General features: G+C 49.7%; 8 protein-coding genes across 8 annotated transcripts; 4 read left to right on the top strand and 4 right to left on the bottom strand.

Moving 5' to 3' along the window:
- Nucleotides 1–1,408: 1,408 nt before the first annotated feature.
- On the bottom strand, nt 1,409–1,894 carry BKA67DRAFT_664644 (uncharacterized protein; the record flags this gene model as incomplete). The annotated part of the gene is made up of 1 exon (XM_046108417.1): nt 1,409–1,894. The coding sequence occupies one exon, from the start codon at nt 1,892–1,894 to the stop codon at nt 1,409–1,411; it is 486 nt and encodes a 161-aa protein (XP_045952106.1).
- A 271-nt stretch (nt 1,895–2,165) lies between these two features.
- BKA67DRAFT_504142 (uncharacterized protein) lies at nt 2,166–2,477 on the bottom strand (the record flags this gene model as incomplete). The annotated part of the gene is made up of 1 exon (XM_046097113.1): nt 2,166–2,477. A coding segment is annotated over one exon (312 nt), but the record flags the coding sequence as incomplete, so codon positions are not given.
- Nucleotides 2,478–8,023: 5,546 nt separating this feature from the next.
- On the top strand, nt 8,024–8,619 carry BKA67DRAFT_585670 (ankyrin repeat-containing domain protein). Its single transcript, XM_046104212.1, has one exon. It carries the CDS (start codon nt 8,202–8,204, stop codon nt 8,442–8,444), a length of 243 nt encoding a protein of 80 aa, XP_045952104.1. The 5' UTR covers nt 8,024–8,201; the 3' UTR covers nt 8,445–8,619.
- Nucleotides 8,620–8,971: 352 nt separating this feature from the next.
- On the bottom strand, nt 8,972–10,215 carry BKA67DRAFT_118684 (uncharacterized protein). Its single transcript, XM_046094932.1, has 2 exons — nt 9,269–10,215; nt 8,972–9,132 (listed from the first exon to the last, which is right to left on the bottom strand). The coding sequence occupies exons 1-2, from the start codon at nt 9,872–9,874 to the stop codon at nt 9,109–9,111; spliced, it is 630 nt and encodes a 209-aa protein (XP_045952103.1). The 5' UTR covers nt 9,875–10,215; the 3' UTR covers nt 8,972–9,108.
- A 1,688-nt stretch (nt 10,216–11,903) lies between these two features.
- Nucleotides 11,904–12,962, top strand: BKA67DRAFT_664641 (uncharacterized protein; the record flags this gene model as incomplete). The annotated part of the gene is made up of 3 exons (XM_046108416.1): nt 11,904–12,276; nt 12,718–12,804; nt 12,856–12,962. The coding sequence occupies 3 exons, from the start codon at nt 11,904–11,906 to the stop codon at nt 12,960–12,962; spliced, it is 567 nt and encodes a 188-aa protein (XP_045952102.1).
- Nucleotides 12,963–13,236: 274 nt separating this feature from the next.
- On the top strand, nt 13,237–14,622 carry BKA67DRAFT_118315 (uncharacterized protein). Its single transcript, XM_046094931.1, has 3 exons — nt 13,237–14,323; nt 14,462–14,556; nt 14,612–14,622. The coding sequence occupies exon 1, from the start codon at nt 13,655–13,657 to the stop codon at nt 14,138–14,140; it is 486 nt and encodes a 161-aa protein (XP_045952101.1). The 5' UTR covers nt 13,237–13,654; the 3' UTR covers nt 14,141–14,323; nt 14,462–14,556; nt 14,612–14,622.
- An 810-nt stretch (nt 14,623–15,432) lies between these two features.
- On the bottom strand, nt 15,433–15,780 carry BKA67DRAFT_664640 (uncharacterized protein; the record flags this gene model as incomplete). The annotated part of the gene is made up of 1 exon (XM_046108415.1): nt 15,433–15,780. The coding sequence occupies one exon, from the start codon at nt 15,778–15,780 to the stop codon at nt 15,433–15,435; it is 348 nt and encodes a 115-aa protein (XP_045952100.1).
- A 1,147-nt stretch (nt 15,781–16,927) lies between these two features.
- BKA67DRAFT_541786 (heterokaryon incompatibility protein-domain-containing protein) lies at nt 16,928–19,276 on the top strand (the record flags this gene model as incomplete). The annotated part of the gene is made up of 1 exon (XM_046100990.1): nt 16,928–19,276. The coding sequence occupies one exon, from the start codon at nt 16,928–16,930 to the stop codon at nt 19,274–19,276; it is 2,349 nt and encodes a 782-aa protein (XP_045952099.1).
- Between the last annotated feature and the right edge of the window lie 344 nt (nt 19,277–19,620).

The raw sequence follows: 19,620 nt of genomic DNA, 5'->3' as shown, positions 1-19,620 counted from the left end.
CAGTTTCTTGTCGTAGTCTCCCAATCTCTCGTTGAAGTTCCACAGCGCGATACTCTAGACTGATCGGAGCTTTTGTAGATCGTACATAGTCTGGGGATGTGTCATAAGTAGTAGTCATGCCGCCAAGACTATGGATCTCGATATCGACGAGCGTGGGAATGATCGGCACCTAGGACGATTGAGCCTTCTGCTAGACGGCCATGGTGTTCTATCAAAATAGTGTGTCTTTTTCTAATGATATAAAACAATTAGAGACTTGGATGACACGGGAGGCTACTATATGAGTTATCTAGGCCTTGAGACTATGGAGAGCTTGAGCTATCATGTGTTTACATTTGAGGCCCAGAGAGACTTATTGTAGAAATAGGCTTTATATACGAGGATCTATCATGTATCGATGGCTATTTCTGGACTTCTAAGAGTAGCATAAATCAGCATTGGAAATGCGAGCATCCGCAAAGGCACAAAAGGATGCTTAAGTCGGACCTGTAAATAGACTTGTCCGATTTGAGAAGCTATTACAATGATCCCATTATGGACTGGGTGTATCTGACCTCAAAAAGATCAAAGCACATCGGAAGACTTGCTATCATCTTCTCTTTCTTTCTACATTCTTTGATTCATCACCTACAGCCCATCATGGCTGTCGCTTAATGGAATAAAAGATTCGACACCATACCAATGGATTTCGGTGGATACTCTGTTCATAAGCCTAGTCCACGGCGACGTCGCTGGCAAAATATGCCCATCATACCCCTATATAAACCGGAGACGACAGGGCCTGTGCCCGGGTACAGTCCACGACAACTAAACAACGAATGTCCAAAGACCGGTGCAGCACAGGCGCTGCCGAAGGTTTCAGACACCAAAGTCCCAGACGAGGTTGTATCTCAGCTATAGACCAAGGTGGACAAGCAGGAAACTTAAATAGTACAACTATAACAAGAGTAAGAGACTTGTTTTCATATTATAGAAGTATTTATAAACATATGATTGACTAAAACCGTTCAGTATCGATATGCTATAAGTGCAACTAAACTTAGACTATACATTGGCTGTTATGTAACATGTCGGATCTCTTCAGTACCCAGACAGTCGACAAAGGGTGAGTACTCAGGCACGATTTGGCAGAACAGTCTCATTGATATCCGACTGTAGTTTCGAGTGCTTCGATATAAAGCTAGAAGACTAGGTCTCGAGACTTAGACAGTTTATAGGAGAGCACGTCGTGGAAGAACAAGAGGCTGTGCTTGATCCTACACTTATGAACATGGACGTATCGGATTTCTTACTTAGAGGATAGCGTTTACCGCTAGCAGCTTATGCCTTATAATCAAATTGAGATCTAACATATCACAAACTACACTGATACATCCCTTGGTGAAATCGTAGCCTCGACGCGAAAGCTCTATAGCTGCTCCTGCTTTGCCCACAGCCGGAGAACAGGATGGTAGACCCCGAAACAATACCCTGTCCAATGGCCACTAGTAGGTACTTCGTTCGTTTCTCGAAAGACCATCTTCTCATATCGCTCGGCCATGAGCGACTTGCTGTCTTCTGAAAAGACCTGGAGGACCACCCGGTTGGCCTGATCCAGAGTGGCGAAAGTCCCATACTTGATCACTGTGGGGATCTGGCCAGCCCGGTCGACAAACGCCTCCACCTGAAAGCTGTAGCCGCAGTTCTGGTAGACGTCCATCCACATTTGTGTGTTCTGAAAGACCTGTTGGGTCAGAATCGTGGGATAATGGACTTTCAGCCGGCCATGTGGCGTTGCAAGATTGACATGAGTGAAGTTGGGCTCAAAGTGACGTTGGTCTGCTGGTGGTGGTAGTGGAGTTGACCGTTCGGAAAGCATAAAAATGTCACGCATGCCTAGCAAAGCATTTGGCATCTCTGCTTTGACTCAAACATGAAATGTTCCCGTATCATCCAGACGTGCGTACAGTTTTGAATGAAGTAGCCATGCCAGCAGTGACATCCGTCTTTCGTGGCTTGCAGGCACATGCCGCAGGCACTGCAAAGACGCCCTTCTCAGGGAACTCGACCCCTGCCTGTAGTATATCTTCCTCGTAACTGGCGTCCCCTGGAGCATGACTGTACATTGGCGCCGTAATCCCCTTCCTTTGCCTATTCCACGATCGCTTGTTAGGCACGATATTGCCTAGCGGCTTCCGTCCTGCCTTGACGACAGAACGCTCAAAGTCAATCAGCATGAGCTCCCCGGTGTCGGTATTGCGTAGCACATTGGTACGACGCACATCCCGATGTACCACGCACGCCCGATGTATCGCCCGCAGACACCGTTTGACCTCACCAGCACGAACCGCTTCGTCAATCGGACTGCCATGCGAGAGAAGCAACATATATTCGATGTAGACCCGATGGTCGTAGTAATAAATCCTGCCCATGTCGCGAAGATCTATCGTGCCTAGGCAGACCGGCACCTGAGACCCCTGAAGTCCGTCGAGGTGTTTAGATTTAGAAAAGCCGATCTTTGATCTAGACGAGAAGTCCGAAAGCGCCTCAAAGCATGATGATGAGCCGGTTATACAGACTGAAAGTAGAACTTCTGAGAACATTACAGTATAGCTACAGTATACTCATTGTGGTTGGAATAGGGAAGGATCACTTCATTATGGTACTGTACCTTAAGGTTCGAAAAGATACTTCCGGGTCAGAGCCAAAATTGGATAGTCTATGGTCAAAGAAAAGAGAACAGCCATAAAAGGCGGAAGCCGATGTCGATTGTCTGTATGAGGAAGTGGATTTGTATCATGTCCTGCCAGATTCGAGGTAGGAAGCATTGTGGTCGCAAGGTCTGGCCCTAGACCTCTACTGATACAATACTACTGCTTTAGGATTCTGAGGCTACCTGTAAAGTGTGATCGAAAGCGACCGATCCAAAATGGGCGGAGGAAAGATCTCCGAGGCCGAGAAAGGGTGCTAGAGAGCTAGAGGCGAAAGGGTTCCTGAAGCAGCGCCTCATTGTGCTGCAGGCTAGGCTGCTCCAATCAAGCCAAGGTTCTGGGCGGGGAGATCCACTTCGAAAATATATATAAAGAAGTCTCCATCCTCCTTTAACATGTCTTTCTCTTTCCCTTTTTCTTCACGCTTGCCTCTGGCTTCGTCCATCCTTCTGTTGATGTGGAATCCAACAGTTGGGTGTTACCTTGTTGATATGGAATCCAACGAGTGACCCTTTTGGGTGCTTTACCCTGTTGATGTGGAATCCAACAGGTGACCTCCTAGAGGTGTTTTATCTTTACCCCGTCGATGTGGAATCCGACGGGTGACCCTTCGGGGTGCTTTACCCTGTTGATGTGGAATCCAACAGGTGACCTTCGGGTGCCTTACCTCGTTGATATGGAATCCAACGAGTGACCCTTCGGGGTGTTTTTACCCTGTTGATGTGGAATCCAACAGGTGACCTTCGGGTGCATTACCTCGTTGATGTGGAATCCAACGAGTGACCCTTTTGGGTGCTTTACCCTGTTGATGTGGAATCCAACAGGTGACCTTCGGGTGCTTTACCTCGTTGATGTGGAATCCAACGAGTGACCCTTCGGGGTGTCCTGCCGATGTGGAATCCGGCAGGGGTCGCAGATGTGGAACCCTGTGAACCGGTCAGCGAAGACGGCCTCTGCAACCTGTCCGTGGTGCTGGCTACGAACCTGTTTGTCCTGCCAGACTATCTACCCATAGTCTTGACAGCATGAACAGAGCCAATGCAGAGACGTAATAGATAGTCAAATTAGTGAATATAAAAGACATGTCTGTTCATACAGAGAGCTCAATCCCAAGATTATACACACCGTATTTTGTATCGTTGTTGCGTAGGACTGCTTGCTACACCATGCCCACTTTGTAAAGTCTCTGTGTCTGTGACAAGAATTGTTCGTGCTGGTCCTTGATCACACCTGCTCCTCAATGTGCTTTCATTCCATCCGGAAGCGCTACAATAATGTGGCAATATGAGTCAAAGGGAATAAAGGGAAGCCGTACAGAACTTCTTGGCGCCGTCCCAGAATTGGGCTGCGAACCAAATTCATACTCGGCGCACAGCTGATGGATACTTCCGGCCAATGGATACTTCCGGCCAATGGCACACCAACATCCGTGCTGGTGTGGCATCACCAATACAATACTCGTCCGATGAAAACTGCTGACTGTATGGTGAAGAGGACCAAAAATGGCATCTGAGGTCGGCCTTTTGGACATGCCAGAGACAAGGGTGAGAATCGTGCCCAGTCATGACATGAAAACCGAGGGGTTGCGCGCCGTTTTTGTAGACTCGTCCGATCAGTTGTATACGCTTCTTCTCGTCCGCTCACATACGGATTGTTGTTCCTAGTATCCAAGAAAAGTGGTGACTGTACGCGACTCCGAGCACTGACGTGACCGACAGTGATCGCCACTATACCTGAATAGGACGAGCCGAAAATGTCGCGACAAGCCTCACGCGGCATAAGAATGGCAGTTGTAATAAATAACATCTGCTCAGAACGAAGCTCGAAACGGGCATGGAAATGCAGCGGCTTTCGTCCACCAACCATATAAGCTTCAGATCTGATGCAGATGAACGGCACTTTCGAATGTCGGTACTCTACATGACCCTCCCAGAAAGCGCATTTGGGCCACCATTAGGTCATATACAGTACACGCCCACTATCGGTCCATGCCGTCGACCGCCCAAGAATGAGCATACCGGAGAACCACTGCATACTGCATATCACCTGTTGAGCAATGTCCCGTGGCCCATTTTGGATGTGTTCATTCTGATTCATTGTTTATGGAAGCAGAAACAGCTCCGTATTGGTGTAATAGCTGGCACCACCGGAGGAGGGTCGAGGACACGATTGGGAGAGGAACGAAATCGGCTTACTCTGGCTGCCTCCACAATCTGACGAGAATTTGAGCACTTAAATGAACCAATAATGGCATCAGTTAGTTTGTGGCCCAGTGTTGTTCCCCAGTGCTGTGGATGCCAGGGGTTCACTTCGGACTCCCGAGGCGATGTGACAACTGCTAATCTGGGCGTTTGCCGTGGATTCGTGCGCTCCTACATGCCAAGAACACTAGCCGTCTATCGGGGTGGCATTGAAGTGATGCACAATGATAGCCTTTACCGATTTCTTTGTCTGTGTATTGACCATGATCAAGGCGAAAGGATGCGAAGGTGCGAAGGTGCGAAGGTGCGAAATGGCGAAGGAATGCGAAGGAACGAAAGACGGATAGTGCGATAGTGCGAACCTACTCGTCTCGGCAAAATTATCGGTCGGGACTGAGCAGGGCCAATACCCAAACAAGGAGACTAAATCATATAACGCTTTTCTCGTGACAGGGAGCGAGAAACGGGCTGCTTAGCTATTCGGGCCTATGACGACTTGGGGGGAGCGAATGTCGACCTTTGTAGATGACTGGACGAATGGAGGCTAACGGAATCAGTTGTGACACTGAAAGAATTTGTCAGGTGGTTAGGGGACTGGGAACGAAACATGGTTCGAAAGGGTCTCTGTTTCTGTGTCAGGATGCAAAATGATAAGGTGGACCGAAAGTTGGTGCTATAGTTATCTAACCTAGTTTGGGGACGATTGTCAATATTGGTCTTTTCCCCACCAAAAGATGGCAGGTCCAAGAAGAGTGCAGGTGTAGTGGGGCAATGAGCAATCCGCTAGCTGGTGGATCCAGGTTAAAGTGACCCACTGGGAAGGAATATAAAAGGAAGTGCCTCATCTCAGCTTGACTTCTTCTCTTTCTTTCCTTCTTCACGCTTGTCGTCCACTTGGTAAGAAGCTTAGAGCCTACAGGTGTCTGATCCCTGATAGACCGATGTCCAGCCCGGCAGGTGACCTACTCCTGATAGACCGATGTCCAGCCCGGCAGGAAAGAGCTTCATCCCTGATAGACCGATGTCCAGCCCGGCAGGTGATCCATCCCTGATAGACCGACGTCCAGCCCGGCAGGTGACCTACTCCTGATAGACCGACGTCCAGCCCGGCAGGAGTCCCGTCGAGCTTGCACCCTCAAATGGCCGAGGAGACCCTGTCATCCAGCTGGTCTGACTGACTTCCTCACTCTCTCTCTGTCTTTTGTTCTTTCGGATCCCGGGATGGCGCAGCGACACGAGTCTGACGATTGCGAGGCGTGGCTTGTTATCGTTTGCGCCTTCCCGCCCGAACCGAACCCAAAGCAGAGGGCGTGCTGTCGAGTCGTCCTGACTTCTTGGAGACATGTTGTCTTCCGCTTGAATGTGGCGTGCGTGAGTCTCGACGGGGGTTGCAGATGTCCATCCCTGCGTACCGGCCAGCGAAGACGGCCTCTGCAACCTGTCCGTGGTGCTGGCTACGAACCTGTTCGTCTTGACTAAGCTCTTCGGTCTAGATTGAGCAAAGCCAATGCAGAGACGCAATGTATGGAGGGAAGAGCGTATAGGCCAGCTAGAGACAAGCTAGAGGCGAGTTAGAGACGACCTCGAGACGAGCTGGAGACGAGCAGGGACGAGCTAGAAACGAGCTGGACATGTAGATTGATTATCTTTGAATTCGATGACTTTGACCTTGTAATCGTGCTTGAAACTGTCAACTTGTTGTGTAGTTGCTGCTCTTGCCGTTTCGTTAGCTTGCAGTCTGCCACCACTCAACTGCATGTCGCGTAATGTCCTATAAAGGCGTCATCCCAAAATGGTGTAGGCGAGCCTCACCTAGTGATAGATCTGCTGTGAATACGAAGTGGACTGACCGAAACCAATACAACACAACACAGGACAAGTCGTTCTGGTGGGGAATGAAGGACACTTGACCAGAGCGCGGTCCGCGTCACGATGACTGGGCTCTTGCAATCTACTGCAAGTTAGCGACCTTGTCATGCAGGTACATGCAACGCTATGCAAGAAAACCCGCATTAGGCATGGTCGGCTTAGGACAGTTTGTCAAAAACCCCCCTTTTTGGTCGTGCACTGAATTGACCTTCAAACGTAGTGCTCGCGTGGGGACTGAAAGAGCCACCCACTAGTGCCCCGGTCGGCATTTGGAGGCGGGAACCAAACGAACACCCTCGTCTAAATAAGAATCCTCATTCGATCCACACTATCGAGGAACAAGACTGGCCCCTAAACGTGACAAACACGACAAACACGACTACTACGGACATTGATCCATTCGCAACCAGTTGTCCACCCTAGATTGTCAATTGTCCAGATAGTAATACGTTACAGGATGACCTGCGTGTGCCAGCACACTTTAATGAGGCTGGCTGTTTCTAGTTGTTGGGGCCAAAATCCATTTTGGGTTGTGCACTTCAAAGCCTGCTAGCGTGCGAAGTGAAAGAGCCGCTTGCTGTTCTGGTCGACATCTGGAGCGGGAACCAAACCGAACCCTTGTCCGAACAAGAGCCCAAATTGATCCTAGGACATCCACCCATTAGAATTGACTACGGTCAGTATTCATCCATTCGCAACTATTTGTGTGTACTCGATTGTCCAGATTGCACTACGTTACAGGATGACGTATGTGTGTCCTTTTATCTCACTGAGACTGAAGCCGCTTCTGTAAGTCGGTGCCATTCATTCGTTGACAACATGCGCTCACTCACGACAGAGCGAGAAAGAAACAAGACAGGAAATGGCCTCGTGGACGAAGGCTGCCGATGGGGTTCATGAAACGGGTACGTCCTTTTTCAGCACAATGGACCTCATCGCGGCGGCTTGTTCACTTCAGGACCTGCCAGCTGGGGACTGGTGCTGGTGTCCAGTCCAGTCCATGATCAAGCTCCAGGGTCCACTTTTGTCCCGATCGCGAACGTGCTGTGTCCGCACCCTCTGCCCAGATGCAGAATTAATCACGTCGCTAAAAGTAGCCCGGCATGGCATGAGGCCTGTTTCTGAGCCTACTTTTCTCGTGCTATACTCACGAGACCACTGTTCTTTCATCATGGAGACGCATAGACACGAGATTTTCAGCAAGTCCGGTTTCCCTTTCCCACTCTTGATCTTTCTTGGCTGATTCGGAGCAAGCAAGCACGCTTTCTTAGCGCGAACGCAAGCGTTCAACAGTAATAGAGACACTTTTTCGAATGCGTGGCTCAAAAATCCAAATAACGTCCAATATAGTCAGAGCCGCTGCAGCCAATTGGAGTCTCCGCTGCGGCAAGCAAAGGAACGCGTAGAGGTGGTCAAAAGCTTATTCCAGAAGACGGTCGATATGACGGTTGCAAATAAGGACGGATCCACGCCGATCTATGTGGCGGCAAGCAACGGCTACCTCGATATCGTGAAGTTCTTTCTAGAGAACAATGCGGACATTATGATAGCAAATAAGGATGGACGAACTCCCGCTTACGGTGCAGCAGTAGGGGGTCATCTAGATGTGGTGAGGTTCTTACTTAACAGCAACGCGGACAGCACGTTCTTTTGGAGCACCAGGCAAGTAGAAATTTCATCTTGACGCAACAAGTAGTAGCAGGTATCATGGAAAAATTGTAACCTGCACCTCGCGTGGACGACAGCTCGGCCTGACTTGAGCAGCCAGAAAGACTACATTCCTAATAGGTAATTCTCGCAAAAAACTATCGTTTATCATTTGTCGCTGTATATTTGCTTCATTTGCAGTTTACGTGACGGTATGGACTTGTTCATGCAACCAGATGATGGTTTTTCCGACAGATAAACTAGGTACAGTCGCGTCTCTGCATTGGCTCTGCTCAATCTCGACCGAAGATCTCAGTCAAGACAAAGAGGTTCGTAGCCAGCACCACGTACAGGTTGCAGAGGCCGTCTTCGCTAGCCGGTACACAGGGATGGATATCTGCGACCCCCGCAGGAACCTAAGGAGATAGGACGCCTGCGGGAAAGGAGTAATCCATCAGCTGTAGGCTCGAAGCACTTCCAGATGGCATCATCTCTAGGCTCGAGGCACTTGCAGACGGCATCAGCTGTAGGCTCGAGGCACTTCCAAGTGGCATCGTTTGTAGGCTCGAGGCACTTGCAAACGGCTTCCGCTCGCTGGCTGCCCGAGGGGCAGCCACAAGGAACTTTACCGGCTGGCACGAAGGCACTCCCAGGTTGGGTCCATCTGTAGGCTCGGAGAACCTCTAGATGACACGTCCGGACTAGTCAAGTCTCGGACGGCTTCGCTCGCAGGACCCGAAGATGCTGGCGAGGAACATCACCGGCAGGGCACCAAGGCCCCCCCAGGTGAGGTCATCTGCAAGCTCATAGAGCTTGCAAACGGCACGACTGCAGGCGCGAAGCTCTTGCAGAAGGCTTCACTCGCAGGGCCCGAAGGCGCTGGCGAGGAACATCACCTGTAGGCTCCAAGCACTTCCAGGTGGGGGTCATCTGTAGGCTCGGAGAACCTCCAGATGACACGTCCGGACTAGTCAAAGTCTCGGACGGCTTCGCTCGTAGGACCCGAAGATGCTGGCGAGGAACATCACCCGCAGGGCACAGAGGCCCCTTAGGTGGGGTCATCTCAAGCCCACGGAGAGCTTGCAAATGGCACGACTGTCCAAGCGGCCGTAAGGCGACCGGACAGAAGGCCTCACCCGCCAGACCGCGATGGTGCTGGTGAGGAACGTCACGTGTAGTCTCTTGGACTTCCAGGTGGGGGTTGTCTGTCAGCTCAGAGAGCGGTGAGACATTACATCTGGGGGCAGGCGGCCTACACGGCCGGAACACGCGATGGCGATGAAACAGGAAGAAGGAAGTCAGGCTGTTGTCATGGAAGATGTCCAGAAATGTATGCTGGACAGGTCCGGACACTTCTGGCGCAGGTCCTGTTATGATCGTCAGTTGTATGTCGGCACTCTCATAAGGGTAGGGGCATTCGCGATCACCTTTACCCGCTAGTACAGAGACACTTGCCAGTCGTGTCATCTTCAGGTCCACGGGGAGCCTGCAAACGGTAGGTGGTGTAGTAAGGAGACCCGGGGCGGGGGTTGACTATCAGCTCTGAAAGCGTCGAGACATAACATCTGCAGGCACAAAGCACAGCGAGATGGAACACGCGGAGGTGATGAGGGTGGGTGAAGGTGGGTGAAGGTAGTGAAGGCAGTGAAAGTGGTGAAGGTGATGAGGAGAAAGGAATAAGAAGGAGGTTGAGTTTGTCGAGCAGAACGACGAGTTTATATATTCATTTCCTGTGGGCCTTGCAGAAATGCCGCAGTTCCTAGAAGGTTCCATACGAAAGAAGGTTCTGATTTGGATCGTTTTGCTCTTTGTTTTGCCGTCGTGATACAGTAGATGTCAGGAAGTGTATGTTGGACAAGTGCGGACACTTTTGGCGTAGGTTCTGTTCTGGTTGTCAGCTGTGGGTCAGCACTTTCATGTGGGTCATAAGAGCAGAAAAAGTCATGAAGTGCAGAACGGTTCCATAGGGAGGGAGGTTCGGATTGGACCCTTTCTTTCCTTGGTATTTTGCCATGGTACTGTAGGCGTCCACAAATGTATGCTGGACAGATGCTGACACTTTTGGTGTAGGTCCTGTTCTGGGCGTCAGCTGTGGTTCAACACTTTCCTGCCGAAGAGCGGAAAAGGTCGCGAGGTGCACAGTGCTCGCTGAATGAGGTCTATTGCTGGTTGTGCTCTCTAGACTGATCGACCCGAAGGAGAACAGTCCCACTTGCTGGAGACCAGAATACTGTCTGAGCAAAACCCGACCACAATGTACAACAATACCCAGCCACCCTATACAAAAGTATACCTGCCGAGGATCGCCCGAAGTCGACACGGTCCGCACAGCTGTTTTGCCATCGCTGCTGCTTGTGACTGTTTGTCCGATCGAGCCAGTCATTCCCCCAATTTCTTTTGACGTCTCGCCCTGTCTCTCTTCCCTTCGTCTGCGTGCATTCTTCTTGAAACAGACGATGAGCCGATGCTGCTTACTCATTCCTATCTTGGCATCACCCCGTTAAGCTTCACTCTTCCGCCATGTGTACTGTACACTCCTGCATTAAAATATATGGAAAACGCTGCTCAGATGACTGTTGGTGACCTAGAGCCTCGTCAGTATACATCAGGCGGACTCCCCAGGTATAACCCTTACAGTGCCTTCTCCGCTTCAGAACTCCACTCATTGGGTCGCTCAAGCGCATGCAGTAACACGACGTACTTCACCGTGAAATGGTGCATGCTATCCTGTAAGTTTAATCTGATTCAAGCTTCTCGTAGCGCTTTCCTTTCTATTCCTTCAACTATTCGCTATGCACCAAGTAGCTGCGTGCCTGGCGCCTCGAGGTAAGTGCAAGGTATGTAGCATGCTTAGGGACTGAAATGAGTGTCTCAACCTTTCACATGCCCGGACCATCCCGTGTGTTGGCGGTTCAAGGACTGTGGGTGTTTTGGCGATAGGGTCATGGACCACTCCTATTCAGTTTGTCTCGCGATACTTCCCTCTCAGAAGAGATTGCAACCCAAATGGGTGATAAGCCATACCGGCATGGTGGCTCTCTTGTATCGATCGGTCTTTAACCAGTCATGGCATATATTGTCCCGCTCCACATCATATCTGCCCACGAAATGCGGTTCTGATGTTCAAAATCTCCTCCGCAATTCAACGTGCAGTGGAGTTTCGAGAGCGAGAAATACTTCGGAAGACGCGGCCTTGAGGTCAAGGAGACTAGGACCCTACAGCTCTTGCCGCCAGGAGCGAAGACGCAAGCCAGTGTTGGTCCAATCGCGGTTGATGATGTGTTGTCGTCAAGCTCAATGCTTCATGGCGTTGCCTAATTTGATTGATTGGATTCGACCGGAGCATTGTTAGTTTGTGATTGTTAGGCTAGAACTCAAGCTTTGCCAACAGGCCAATGCGGGATAACATTAAGGCAATATAAATAGTGACCTTATACGAAGAGCAGACGACCATCAAGCTCAACTCGATCGACCCAAAACCAGCCATTACGTCAAAATGACACAAAAGATTAACAAAGCTCCCCAAAATCAAGACAGAATCCTGAGTGGCTTATTGAGGGACTTGCGATCTGAAGCCTATGCCCTCTCGGGTCAGGGCGCAAATATCGCAATCGTCGTAAAGTGGAAGGGAAAGACTTGGGAACTCGATACAGATGCCGCATGGACACCAAAATTGGACGATGCTGCTCAACAACCTGAGTCTGATATGGACGGAAATGAAGAATCGGTCATGCCGGAAAGTTTGGTCTTCAATTCAGCTTCTCCAAACCTGCCACCACAGCCCTTAATGTCTCAAACCCTTGTGGAGAGCTCGGCACCCATGAGCGACCCAAACGTCCGAGAATCCCACACATCCTGTTTGCCGCCTCGTAAACTATTCTCTCGATACATAGTTCGGCCTCATACTAGACATAACAGTTCATCCCGAAATGTCGCAGATTGCTTAAGGAAGCGAAGCTGGTTTGACTGAGGAAAAATAGGGCGGCACCCTAGCCATGATGTATAATGACGATGGATTAGAGATGGGCAAATGTTTAGTGTCTTGTTTGTTGGTGAAGGAACTACAATCGAACTGCATTGCCAACGACTGTTATATAGACTATCTCGTTTTCTCGTGCATGCGACGCTATTTGAAACTGGACTTAGCCGACAATATCGGCTTTGCCGTTCTGTAATTGCACTGGACTACAATCCAGAGCCGATAGCTACAGGACACCAATGCAGATTGGGTAAATATGGACCATCAAGCTGAGGGCGCTATTACTCTTCATCGATCTATTTTCGATGCTGTTGCTAATCGCCCTAATCAGCATACGAACCACCTCGGTGCGGCGTGCCCAAGAACACGACAAGCTTCGTTCGACAAGCGTTCGATCGATGGATTGCATGTGGCATTGGTAAGCTCCTACTGCATCATAACCACCGTTGACACTCATCATTTCAAGCAGAAAGCACAGAAGTAAGAACATATGTCTTTGGCGATGATACCACCAACACTATGCGCCACAAACATGACGGGGTCTTGCGCTTCCGTCAGTCCGTTACTCCGACGTGATACATACACATCATTATCGCAGGAGACAGTTTGTATGTGGTTGTTGACTTCGCGCTTGAACTTGGCAGCTAGGTCTTGTCCGTCGTGTCGGCATCGGCATATTTCTTGCGGAAAGACAGCTTCAATGGATGTCGCTTGCTCGAAGATGCTTTGTCGTGAGTAGTGACATCTGCACCCTTCACTTCGTCCTCCCATGTCGATTGAGGATGGCCTCACAAGCCGTGGAGAAAGATGACACTATCAATACACCAAGTCACGTTGTATTCATAAGTTGCCAAGATGCATCTGTTTTCACAAATTCCCTGAGAAATCACATTATTAACCACTCACATAGCGTACGAAAATATTATAACTGGGGCCGACGGGGGCAGCCACTAAAGTACTCAGGCGGGCGGCCCTGCCTAGCAGCGACGTAACGTCCTATTCATTCTCCCAACTCTCAAGAACTGCACTCTGCTGCTGTATCAGTTCATCGTCCACGGTAATGTATACAGCGGTATGAGGAAGCTGGCCAGGCTGAGCACTGCTACGTCGCGATGAATCAAAGGTCAGCATGCATGACTGAGGCTCACTGCACTCTGCGTGTGACTTAAGGACGTGCGGCTGAGCCAGTGGCCAAACCCCGCAGTCTGCAGCCTCATGTAAGCCTGATCAGTCGTTTGCAATGACGGAGATGATGCCTGCTTCGATCCATGCGTTGCGATATTTCTGGGCTGACACGTGCTGCATCGACAAAGTCCGACATCATCGAGCTTCAGACGGCGATCAACAGCATGTTCCGATGGTACCGCGATGCCAAACGATGCTATATTTATTTGGCGGACGTCTCAAACAATTCGGTGTCTGGTATGCGACAAAATATACTGCCGTGGGAGGCGGCTTTTCGAAAGAGTAGATGGTTCACTCGTGGATGGACGCTTCAGGAGCATCTCGCCCCTAAGAAAGTCGGTTTTTGTTCAAAGGAAGGCACTTGGCTAGGCGATAAACGGTTGTTAGAGTCTTTGATACGCGACATTACAAGCGTTTCTGCGAGTGCTTTTCGTGGTACGCCTTTATCCGACTTTCCCGTCTGGGAACGAGAGGCATGGGTGCGCCGTCGTCAAACGAAATATGGCGTATTCGCTGCTGGGGATATTCAATGTCTATTTGCCGCTGATCTACGGCGAAGGGCGAGATAATGCACAAAGGCGGCTGCGGGAGGAAGTAGGAAAAGGCGTGAAGGGTAAGCCATCTCAATAACAATAGAGGTGGTTCTCGGTATCTTGTGCTCATAAAACCGAATTCGTTCTAATTTTTGTCTCTTCTTTTTTTTTGTCTTTGTTCACCTCACTTGTCGATCATCCATAACCTCCATCGTATAAGTACGTCAACAGCTTTGTGTTCATCATAGTGCTATCATCTTCACATGGGTTTGCATTATCCAAATCAGGATGAGCTCCACAGTCTCGAGTATCGTCAGATTGTTCTGTTTGCCAAAGACGTATGCTGACCAGGTATAGGCCCGTCCTCCACGAACAGGCCGTGCTACGTAAACTGAACGAGATGTCTGCCAAGCTCAGAAACGAGTGCAAGCTCCTCAAGTCGACTATCCATCGTAGGCGCGAGCGGAAAAGATCCCTTGAATGAGTTCACTGACACTAAAGTTGTAGAATCCAAGTATTGTAAAGTGTTTTGATTCCCTACCAAAACATAGAAATGTAACTATGGCTTACGAGTAGAGCATTCGACGTCCACGAAGGGTAAGCCTATGGTCTATGATAATGTTTTTGAAGATATGATAATCTGCTTACTATTGCAATACAGTTTCAAAAGGCAGAACGAGATTTTGGAGGAGATGGCAAATCGTATGGCACGGTTGGAGGAAGCATTGGTACTAGATCAGTCGTACGGTGTGGATGACCAGGTCATGAATTAAAGGTTACATACACAACGATATCCACTCGAGGCCGATGGGATCGTTAGGCAGGTCTCTAATTATATCTCGACATACCCTCCGTCGTCGTACTATTGAGTTGTACAATATACACCTGTCCACAGTGAAGAAGGCACTACGCGAATGCCCAGGGCAGATACATCTCGCATTTGATGGCGCGCGGAGCCGGAACCGGCACGCGTTATTCGGAGTTACGGCTGCATATCGAGATGTGAACAACAACTCCCAGAAAGTTGTATTGGGTGCTCCCGAAGTTATAGATCGACATACCGGAGGCAATATCGCAGCTGAGATTATCGACGTAATACGCACGTACGGAATTGAAGACAAGGTTGGATACTTCACACTCGATAACGCTACTAATAATGATGTCGCGATGGAGGCCATCGGGAAGGAGCTCGGTTTCAACGCTTTGGAGCGCCGAGTCCGCTGTATAGGCCATATCATTAACCTGGTCGTTAAGGCTCTGTTGTTTGGCTCGGATGCCGAAGCCTTCGAAGATACCGTCATAGAGGGCGAGTTGCTAGCCAGGGCGGCTCACGATGCGTGGATGAAAAAGGGCCCAGTCGGGAAGGCACACAACTTCGTTGTATGGTCAACCGCTCTGATATCTTCACGCAGATGCTTCAGAAGCTGCGCCTGGCCATCTTGTAGCGTAGACTGGAGCTTCTCGGCCGTGCGGAGCTTTGTCCCTTGAGGGCCGTCTAAAAGTTGGCGGACGCTCTCGATTACAGCGTTCAGATTCGTCACTTCCATATTGATTCGTCCGATATCGTCTCTCGCGTTCGAAACGTCTTTCCCGTACTGCGCACAAAGCTTGACGATCTTTGCTGCTAACTCGATAACGGCGAGAGCACTGGCCGCGGTACCGAACACTTCAGCCATCGAATCTTGACTGGTGTTTTGTTACGTGTCGGCTGCAACTAACGGTCGAAGAGAAGAATTGTCGAGGCTACATAGGCTGAGCCGTCCCTGCTGAACAGGAGTCCAGCACAAGACACACGTTGCGGCCATTGTCGGGGTAGATGCGTCGAGGCTGAACCAGTCACGAGATCTGCACGCCGTGCCAAACAAGTCGTTTTCCTGTGTCTGACGCTGGGGTGCGTATAGCGTTGTAATTGGTAGGTGCACATGGAGTTTTGCATGTCCGGTGGACAGTCTCTTTTTAGCGGACTCTTCAGTCAGGTATTAGGGGTTGTCGACTCATGGCGGGGCTTTTAGGCGTTAGGTGGCCTAAGCGTGCCTTTGTTCTTGTCCTTCTACCACAGTAAAACACCAAGAACAAAGACACTTGCCACCATCTACTCATCCGCCATCAAGGTGACAACAATGGCCCCAAACCTGGTAGAGCTACACACGAACGCGCCCAGGCCATGATTGAGAGTAATCAATTTACTAATAAACAGATTGCAGCCGCTGTTGGGTGTAATGCCCGTTCCATGCGTACGACCCGAGCGAACCTGCGATGCTTCGGCACCACTAAAGCGCCTTAAAGCGCCGTCGGACGACCTCGAACCATCTCGCCGCCGATGCTTGACGCTCCGTGGTTGCTTGATCGACAAGCCCGGTATATACTAGGATGAGATGGTGGCGTTTCTGGCGGCCGAATTCGACGTCCCGGTGACGAAGATGTACGTGAGCAAAGAAATTACCCGACGCGTAACCGAAGGATGGAATGCCGACCTACGCGACCCTTATAGCTATACTATATCCGAGTTCCGCTCTTACCACTTAGTGTATATTGGCGAATCGGGTTGCGACAAGCGTGCGGGATTTTGACGAACCGGATTGTCTCCTCAAGGCGTAGCGCCCGTACAAACTGCACGTATCAGATCCTGCCGGCCTATACATAAGGGTTTGCACATCTAGGTGGCCCACATTAGTACAAAACAAGCTTAGCGAAATATTTATTAAGCGCCCATCGTTCAGCCGCACGCATGTCTGGCTCAGGACGTATCAGAATCGATAAATAGCCCACGGTGCCATGACCTTCCACGTCGCACACCTGCGATCTCTAATTTCTGTGCAAATCATGCTACTCCAGTTTCCGAGCGTCTTTGGCGCGGACAAATATACGTATCGGACATTGGCTACCCGGCCTCGGGTCTTCCGCCTTGTTAAGCTCCTTTCTCCCGTAAAACATCTCTTGCCGACCTTTTCAGATATAGTACGTGTTGAGATAGTCGAAGCCGACCTGGACGATACCTCACTTACTCAGTATGAGACACTCTCTTATAACTGGGCCGTTCCCCCTGAAGCACAGCCAAATCGGCCGGTGATTGTCGACACAGCCGGCAAGCGCCATATTTTGTGGATTCATCGGCCACTTGAAGAAGCACTGCACAGCATATCCGCTAATCGATTGACTGATTTTCCCATGTTCATTGATCAAATATGCATTGATCAGTCGAATATGAATGAGAAGGCGGTTCTTGTCCCGCTCATGGGGGACATATACACACAATGTCGTCGAGTTATTATCTGGTTAGGTACCCCGACCATTCTATCTGACAAATTCTTCGATAACGTGAAGGAACTGAATCAGGAAGGCGTCATGTCCCGCTTGATAGGCCCGAACAAGTCCCACTGGATGGAAGTCTACGATGCGGTGACGGAACCCAACCCTGCCACCAAACTGACAGGGGTGAAGGAGGAGGATCAAGATGATCTTCTGCGACTGGTTAGCCTCTTCAAAGACCGATTCTCACACCAGATGTGGATTGACGTCCTCCAGAGGCCATGGTTCAATCGTCTTTGGATCATCCAGGAAGTCTGCCTTGCGCCGGACGTGACGTTCCTTTGCGGATCCAAAGCGCTGTGTTTCGAATGTTTCCGTTGTTCATGTGCCTTCTTTCCCATATACAATGGAACTTGGATGAAGACAGAGACTCGAGTCGTGTCTAAAGCGGAGTTCAATAGTGTAACACTCGTTTACGAGTTGCTGCAATCCTTCCACCGGATCTTTCGAGAACGAAAGGCCATTCATGAGGCAGGGCAGAAACATAACTATTACGACGTCGTGCTCAAGTACAATGTGATTTATCGAGACACTCAAGGCATCAAGATTGGTTGCTCGAAACCCGAGGATAGGCTTCTGGGGGTGATGGGTCTGGCTGACCGGGATGATGTTTATAGCCGACTCAAAGTACTCTGTTCCGAAGCTGAGGGCGACACGAGGCCCTGCGAGCATGTCTATGTCGACTTCGCTTCAATAGCAGTAAGTCAAAACACGGATCTACTATCATTCTCGCAATTTCCCAAGAGTGCTCTGAATTTGCCCTCTTGGGTGCCGGACTGGTCAGTCGATCTAAAGCTGCCTCACGGATATCTGAGCCTTACGCAGCCAGTCCATGCTGCTGGTGGATTAATGCCAGATATACCTCCTAGGATTGATAGAGCGACCAGACAGCTTTCAATTTCTGGCATTGTTATTGGGAAGATTTCACATGTTGGAAAGTGTGTGATCATTGAAGATATAGAGAGACCGCTTCATATAAGCCAGCTGGATTATACGTCGGTGAGGCGATTCTACAAAGAAGCAGATGAGATCTTGTCAAGAGCTGGCAGTATGGCTAACTGCCCATTTTCCAAATATTTAGAGGCAGCTTATCGCAATCAAGTTGCGGTGAGGCTCTCTGATTTCGGCCTTACCATGAGGTATATGGCTGACAAGTATGGATATGCCCCCGCTGTAGCTTGTTCTGAGCTCGAAAATATCTACGAACAAGTTTCCATCTGGGGCCAGAAGCTCATCGACATACAAGAGATTATTCAATCCTACTCCCTTCCGCGTATTATAAAGACGGTCGGTATAGCACCTTACTACTGGATTCCATCTAGCGAGACAGACGTGATCCATCTTTGTGCTACCGATCCCATTGCCGCGGCTAAGACCTGGCTGCTCGGTTTGTCAGATTTCGTTATGGACATCATTAGCGTCTGCATCAACTCTGTTCGCGTTCAGTGGACCGCCAGGTGGCTGTCCTTCATGCGCAGTAGACGTGGATTCACATTCGACAATCAGCCGAGTTCCGATGGCAGTAGTCGTGAAGAAACTGTGAAGAGAATGGGCGTGGACCCCGAGATTGTCTTCGGAACAGGATGGTCAGTCTACTCAGATTTTATGTTTCGGAATGCTGGTCGCAAGTTGTACATGACTGAAGACGGTTACGTTGGTGTTGGACCGGAAAATATGAAAGAAGGTGACTTTGTCGTCATCTTGCATGGTGCGACTGTGCCATATGTTTTGAGTCCAGAAGTTCCTTTCCGGAGTGCCAAGGATATGATTTGGGCTTATATAGGCGAGGCATATTGCGATGGAGTGATGGAGGGGCAGTTACTGCAGACAGAAAGAGAATCGGTTGTCTTCAGTATTCAATAGGGGCCGTGTCTAGCTGGCTCACGGTGGTGGTTGTTGGTCTAATCTCATGTCGCTACTTCGATTTTCTACAATGACTGTGAAAACCACATCTCCATAACCACCTGTAATTCTGAATTTCTTGGGGAAGCCATCTATCATTTCCAGTGTAACAATAGGTTGACTCACTCCTTCACGGTTTTCGAGGATAATGATGAGAACTAGTTGTAGGGACCTTGAAGCGGCCCTGTTGTACATGAATTCTGCAGTTCTTCAAAACGTTGTGATCAACTGGTTTCCCGGAAGTGCTTGTGTTTTATACGAGACGGGGCCCGATCTTGTGTGGAACGCCAATTCAAAAGTGTATT

This window comes from Truncatella angustata, assembly GCF_020726525.1.
Source record: "Truncatella angustata strain MPI-SDFR-AT-0073 chromosome Unknown BKA67scaffold_11, whole genome shotgun sequence".
In the NCBI taxonomy this organism is placed as follows: Eukaryota; Fungi; Ascomycota; class Sordariomycetes; order Amphisphaeriales; family Sporocadaceae; genus Truncatella; species Truncatella angustata.
The sequence above is the reverse complement of the archived record's forward strand: the minus strand, read 5'-3'. Positions and strand labels throughout refer to the sequence as shown.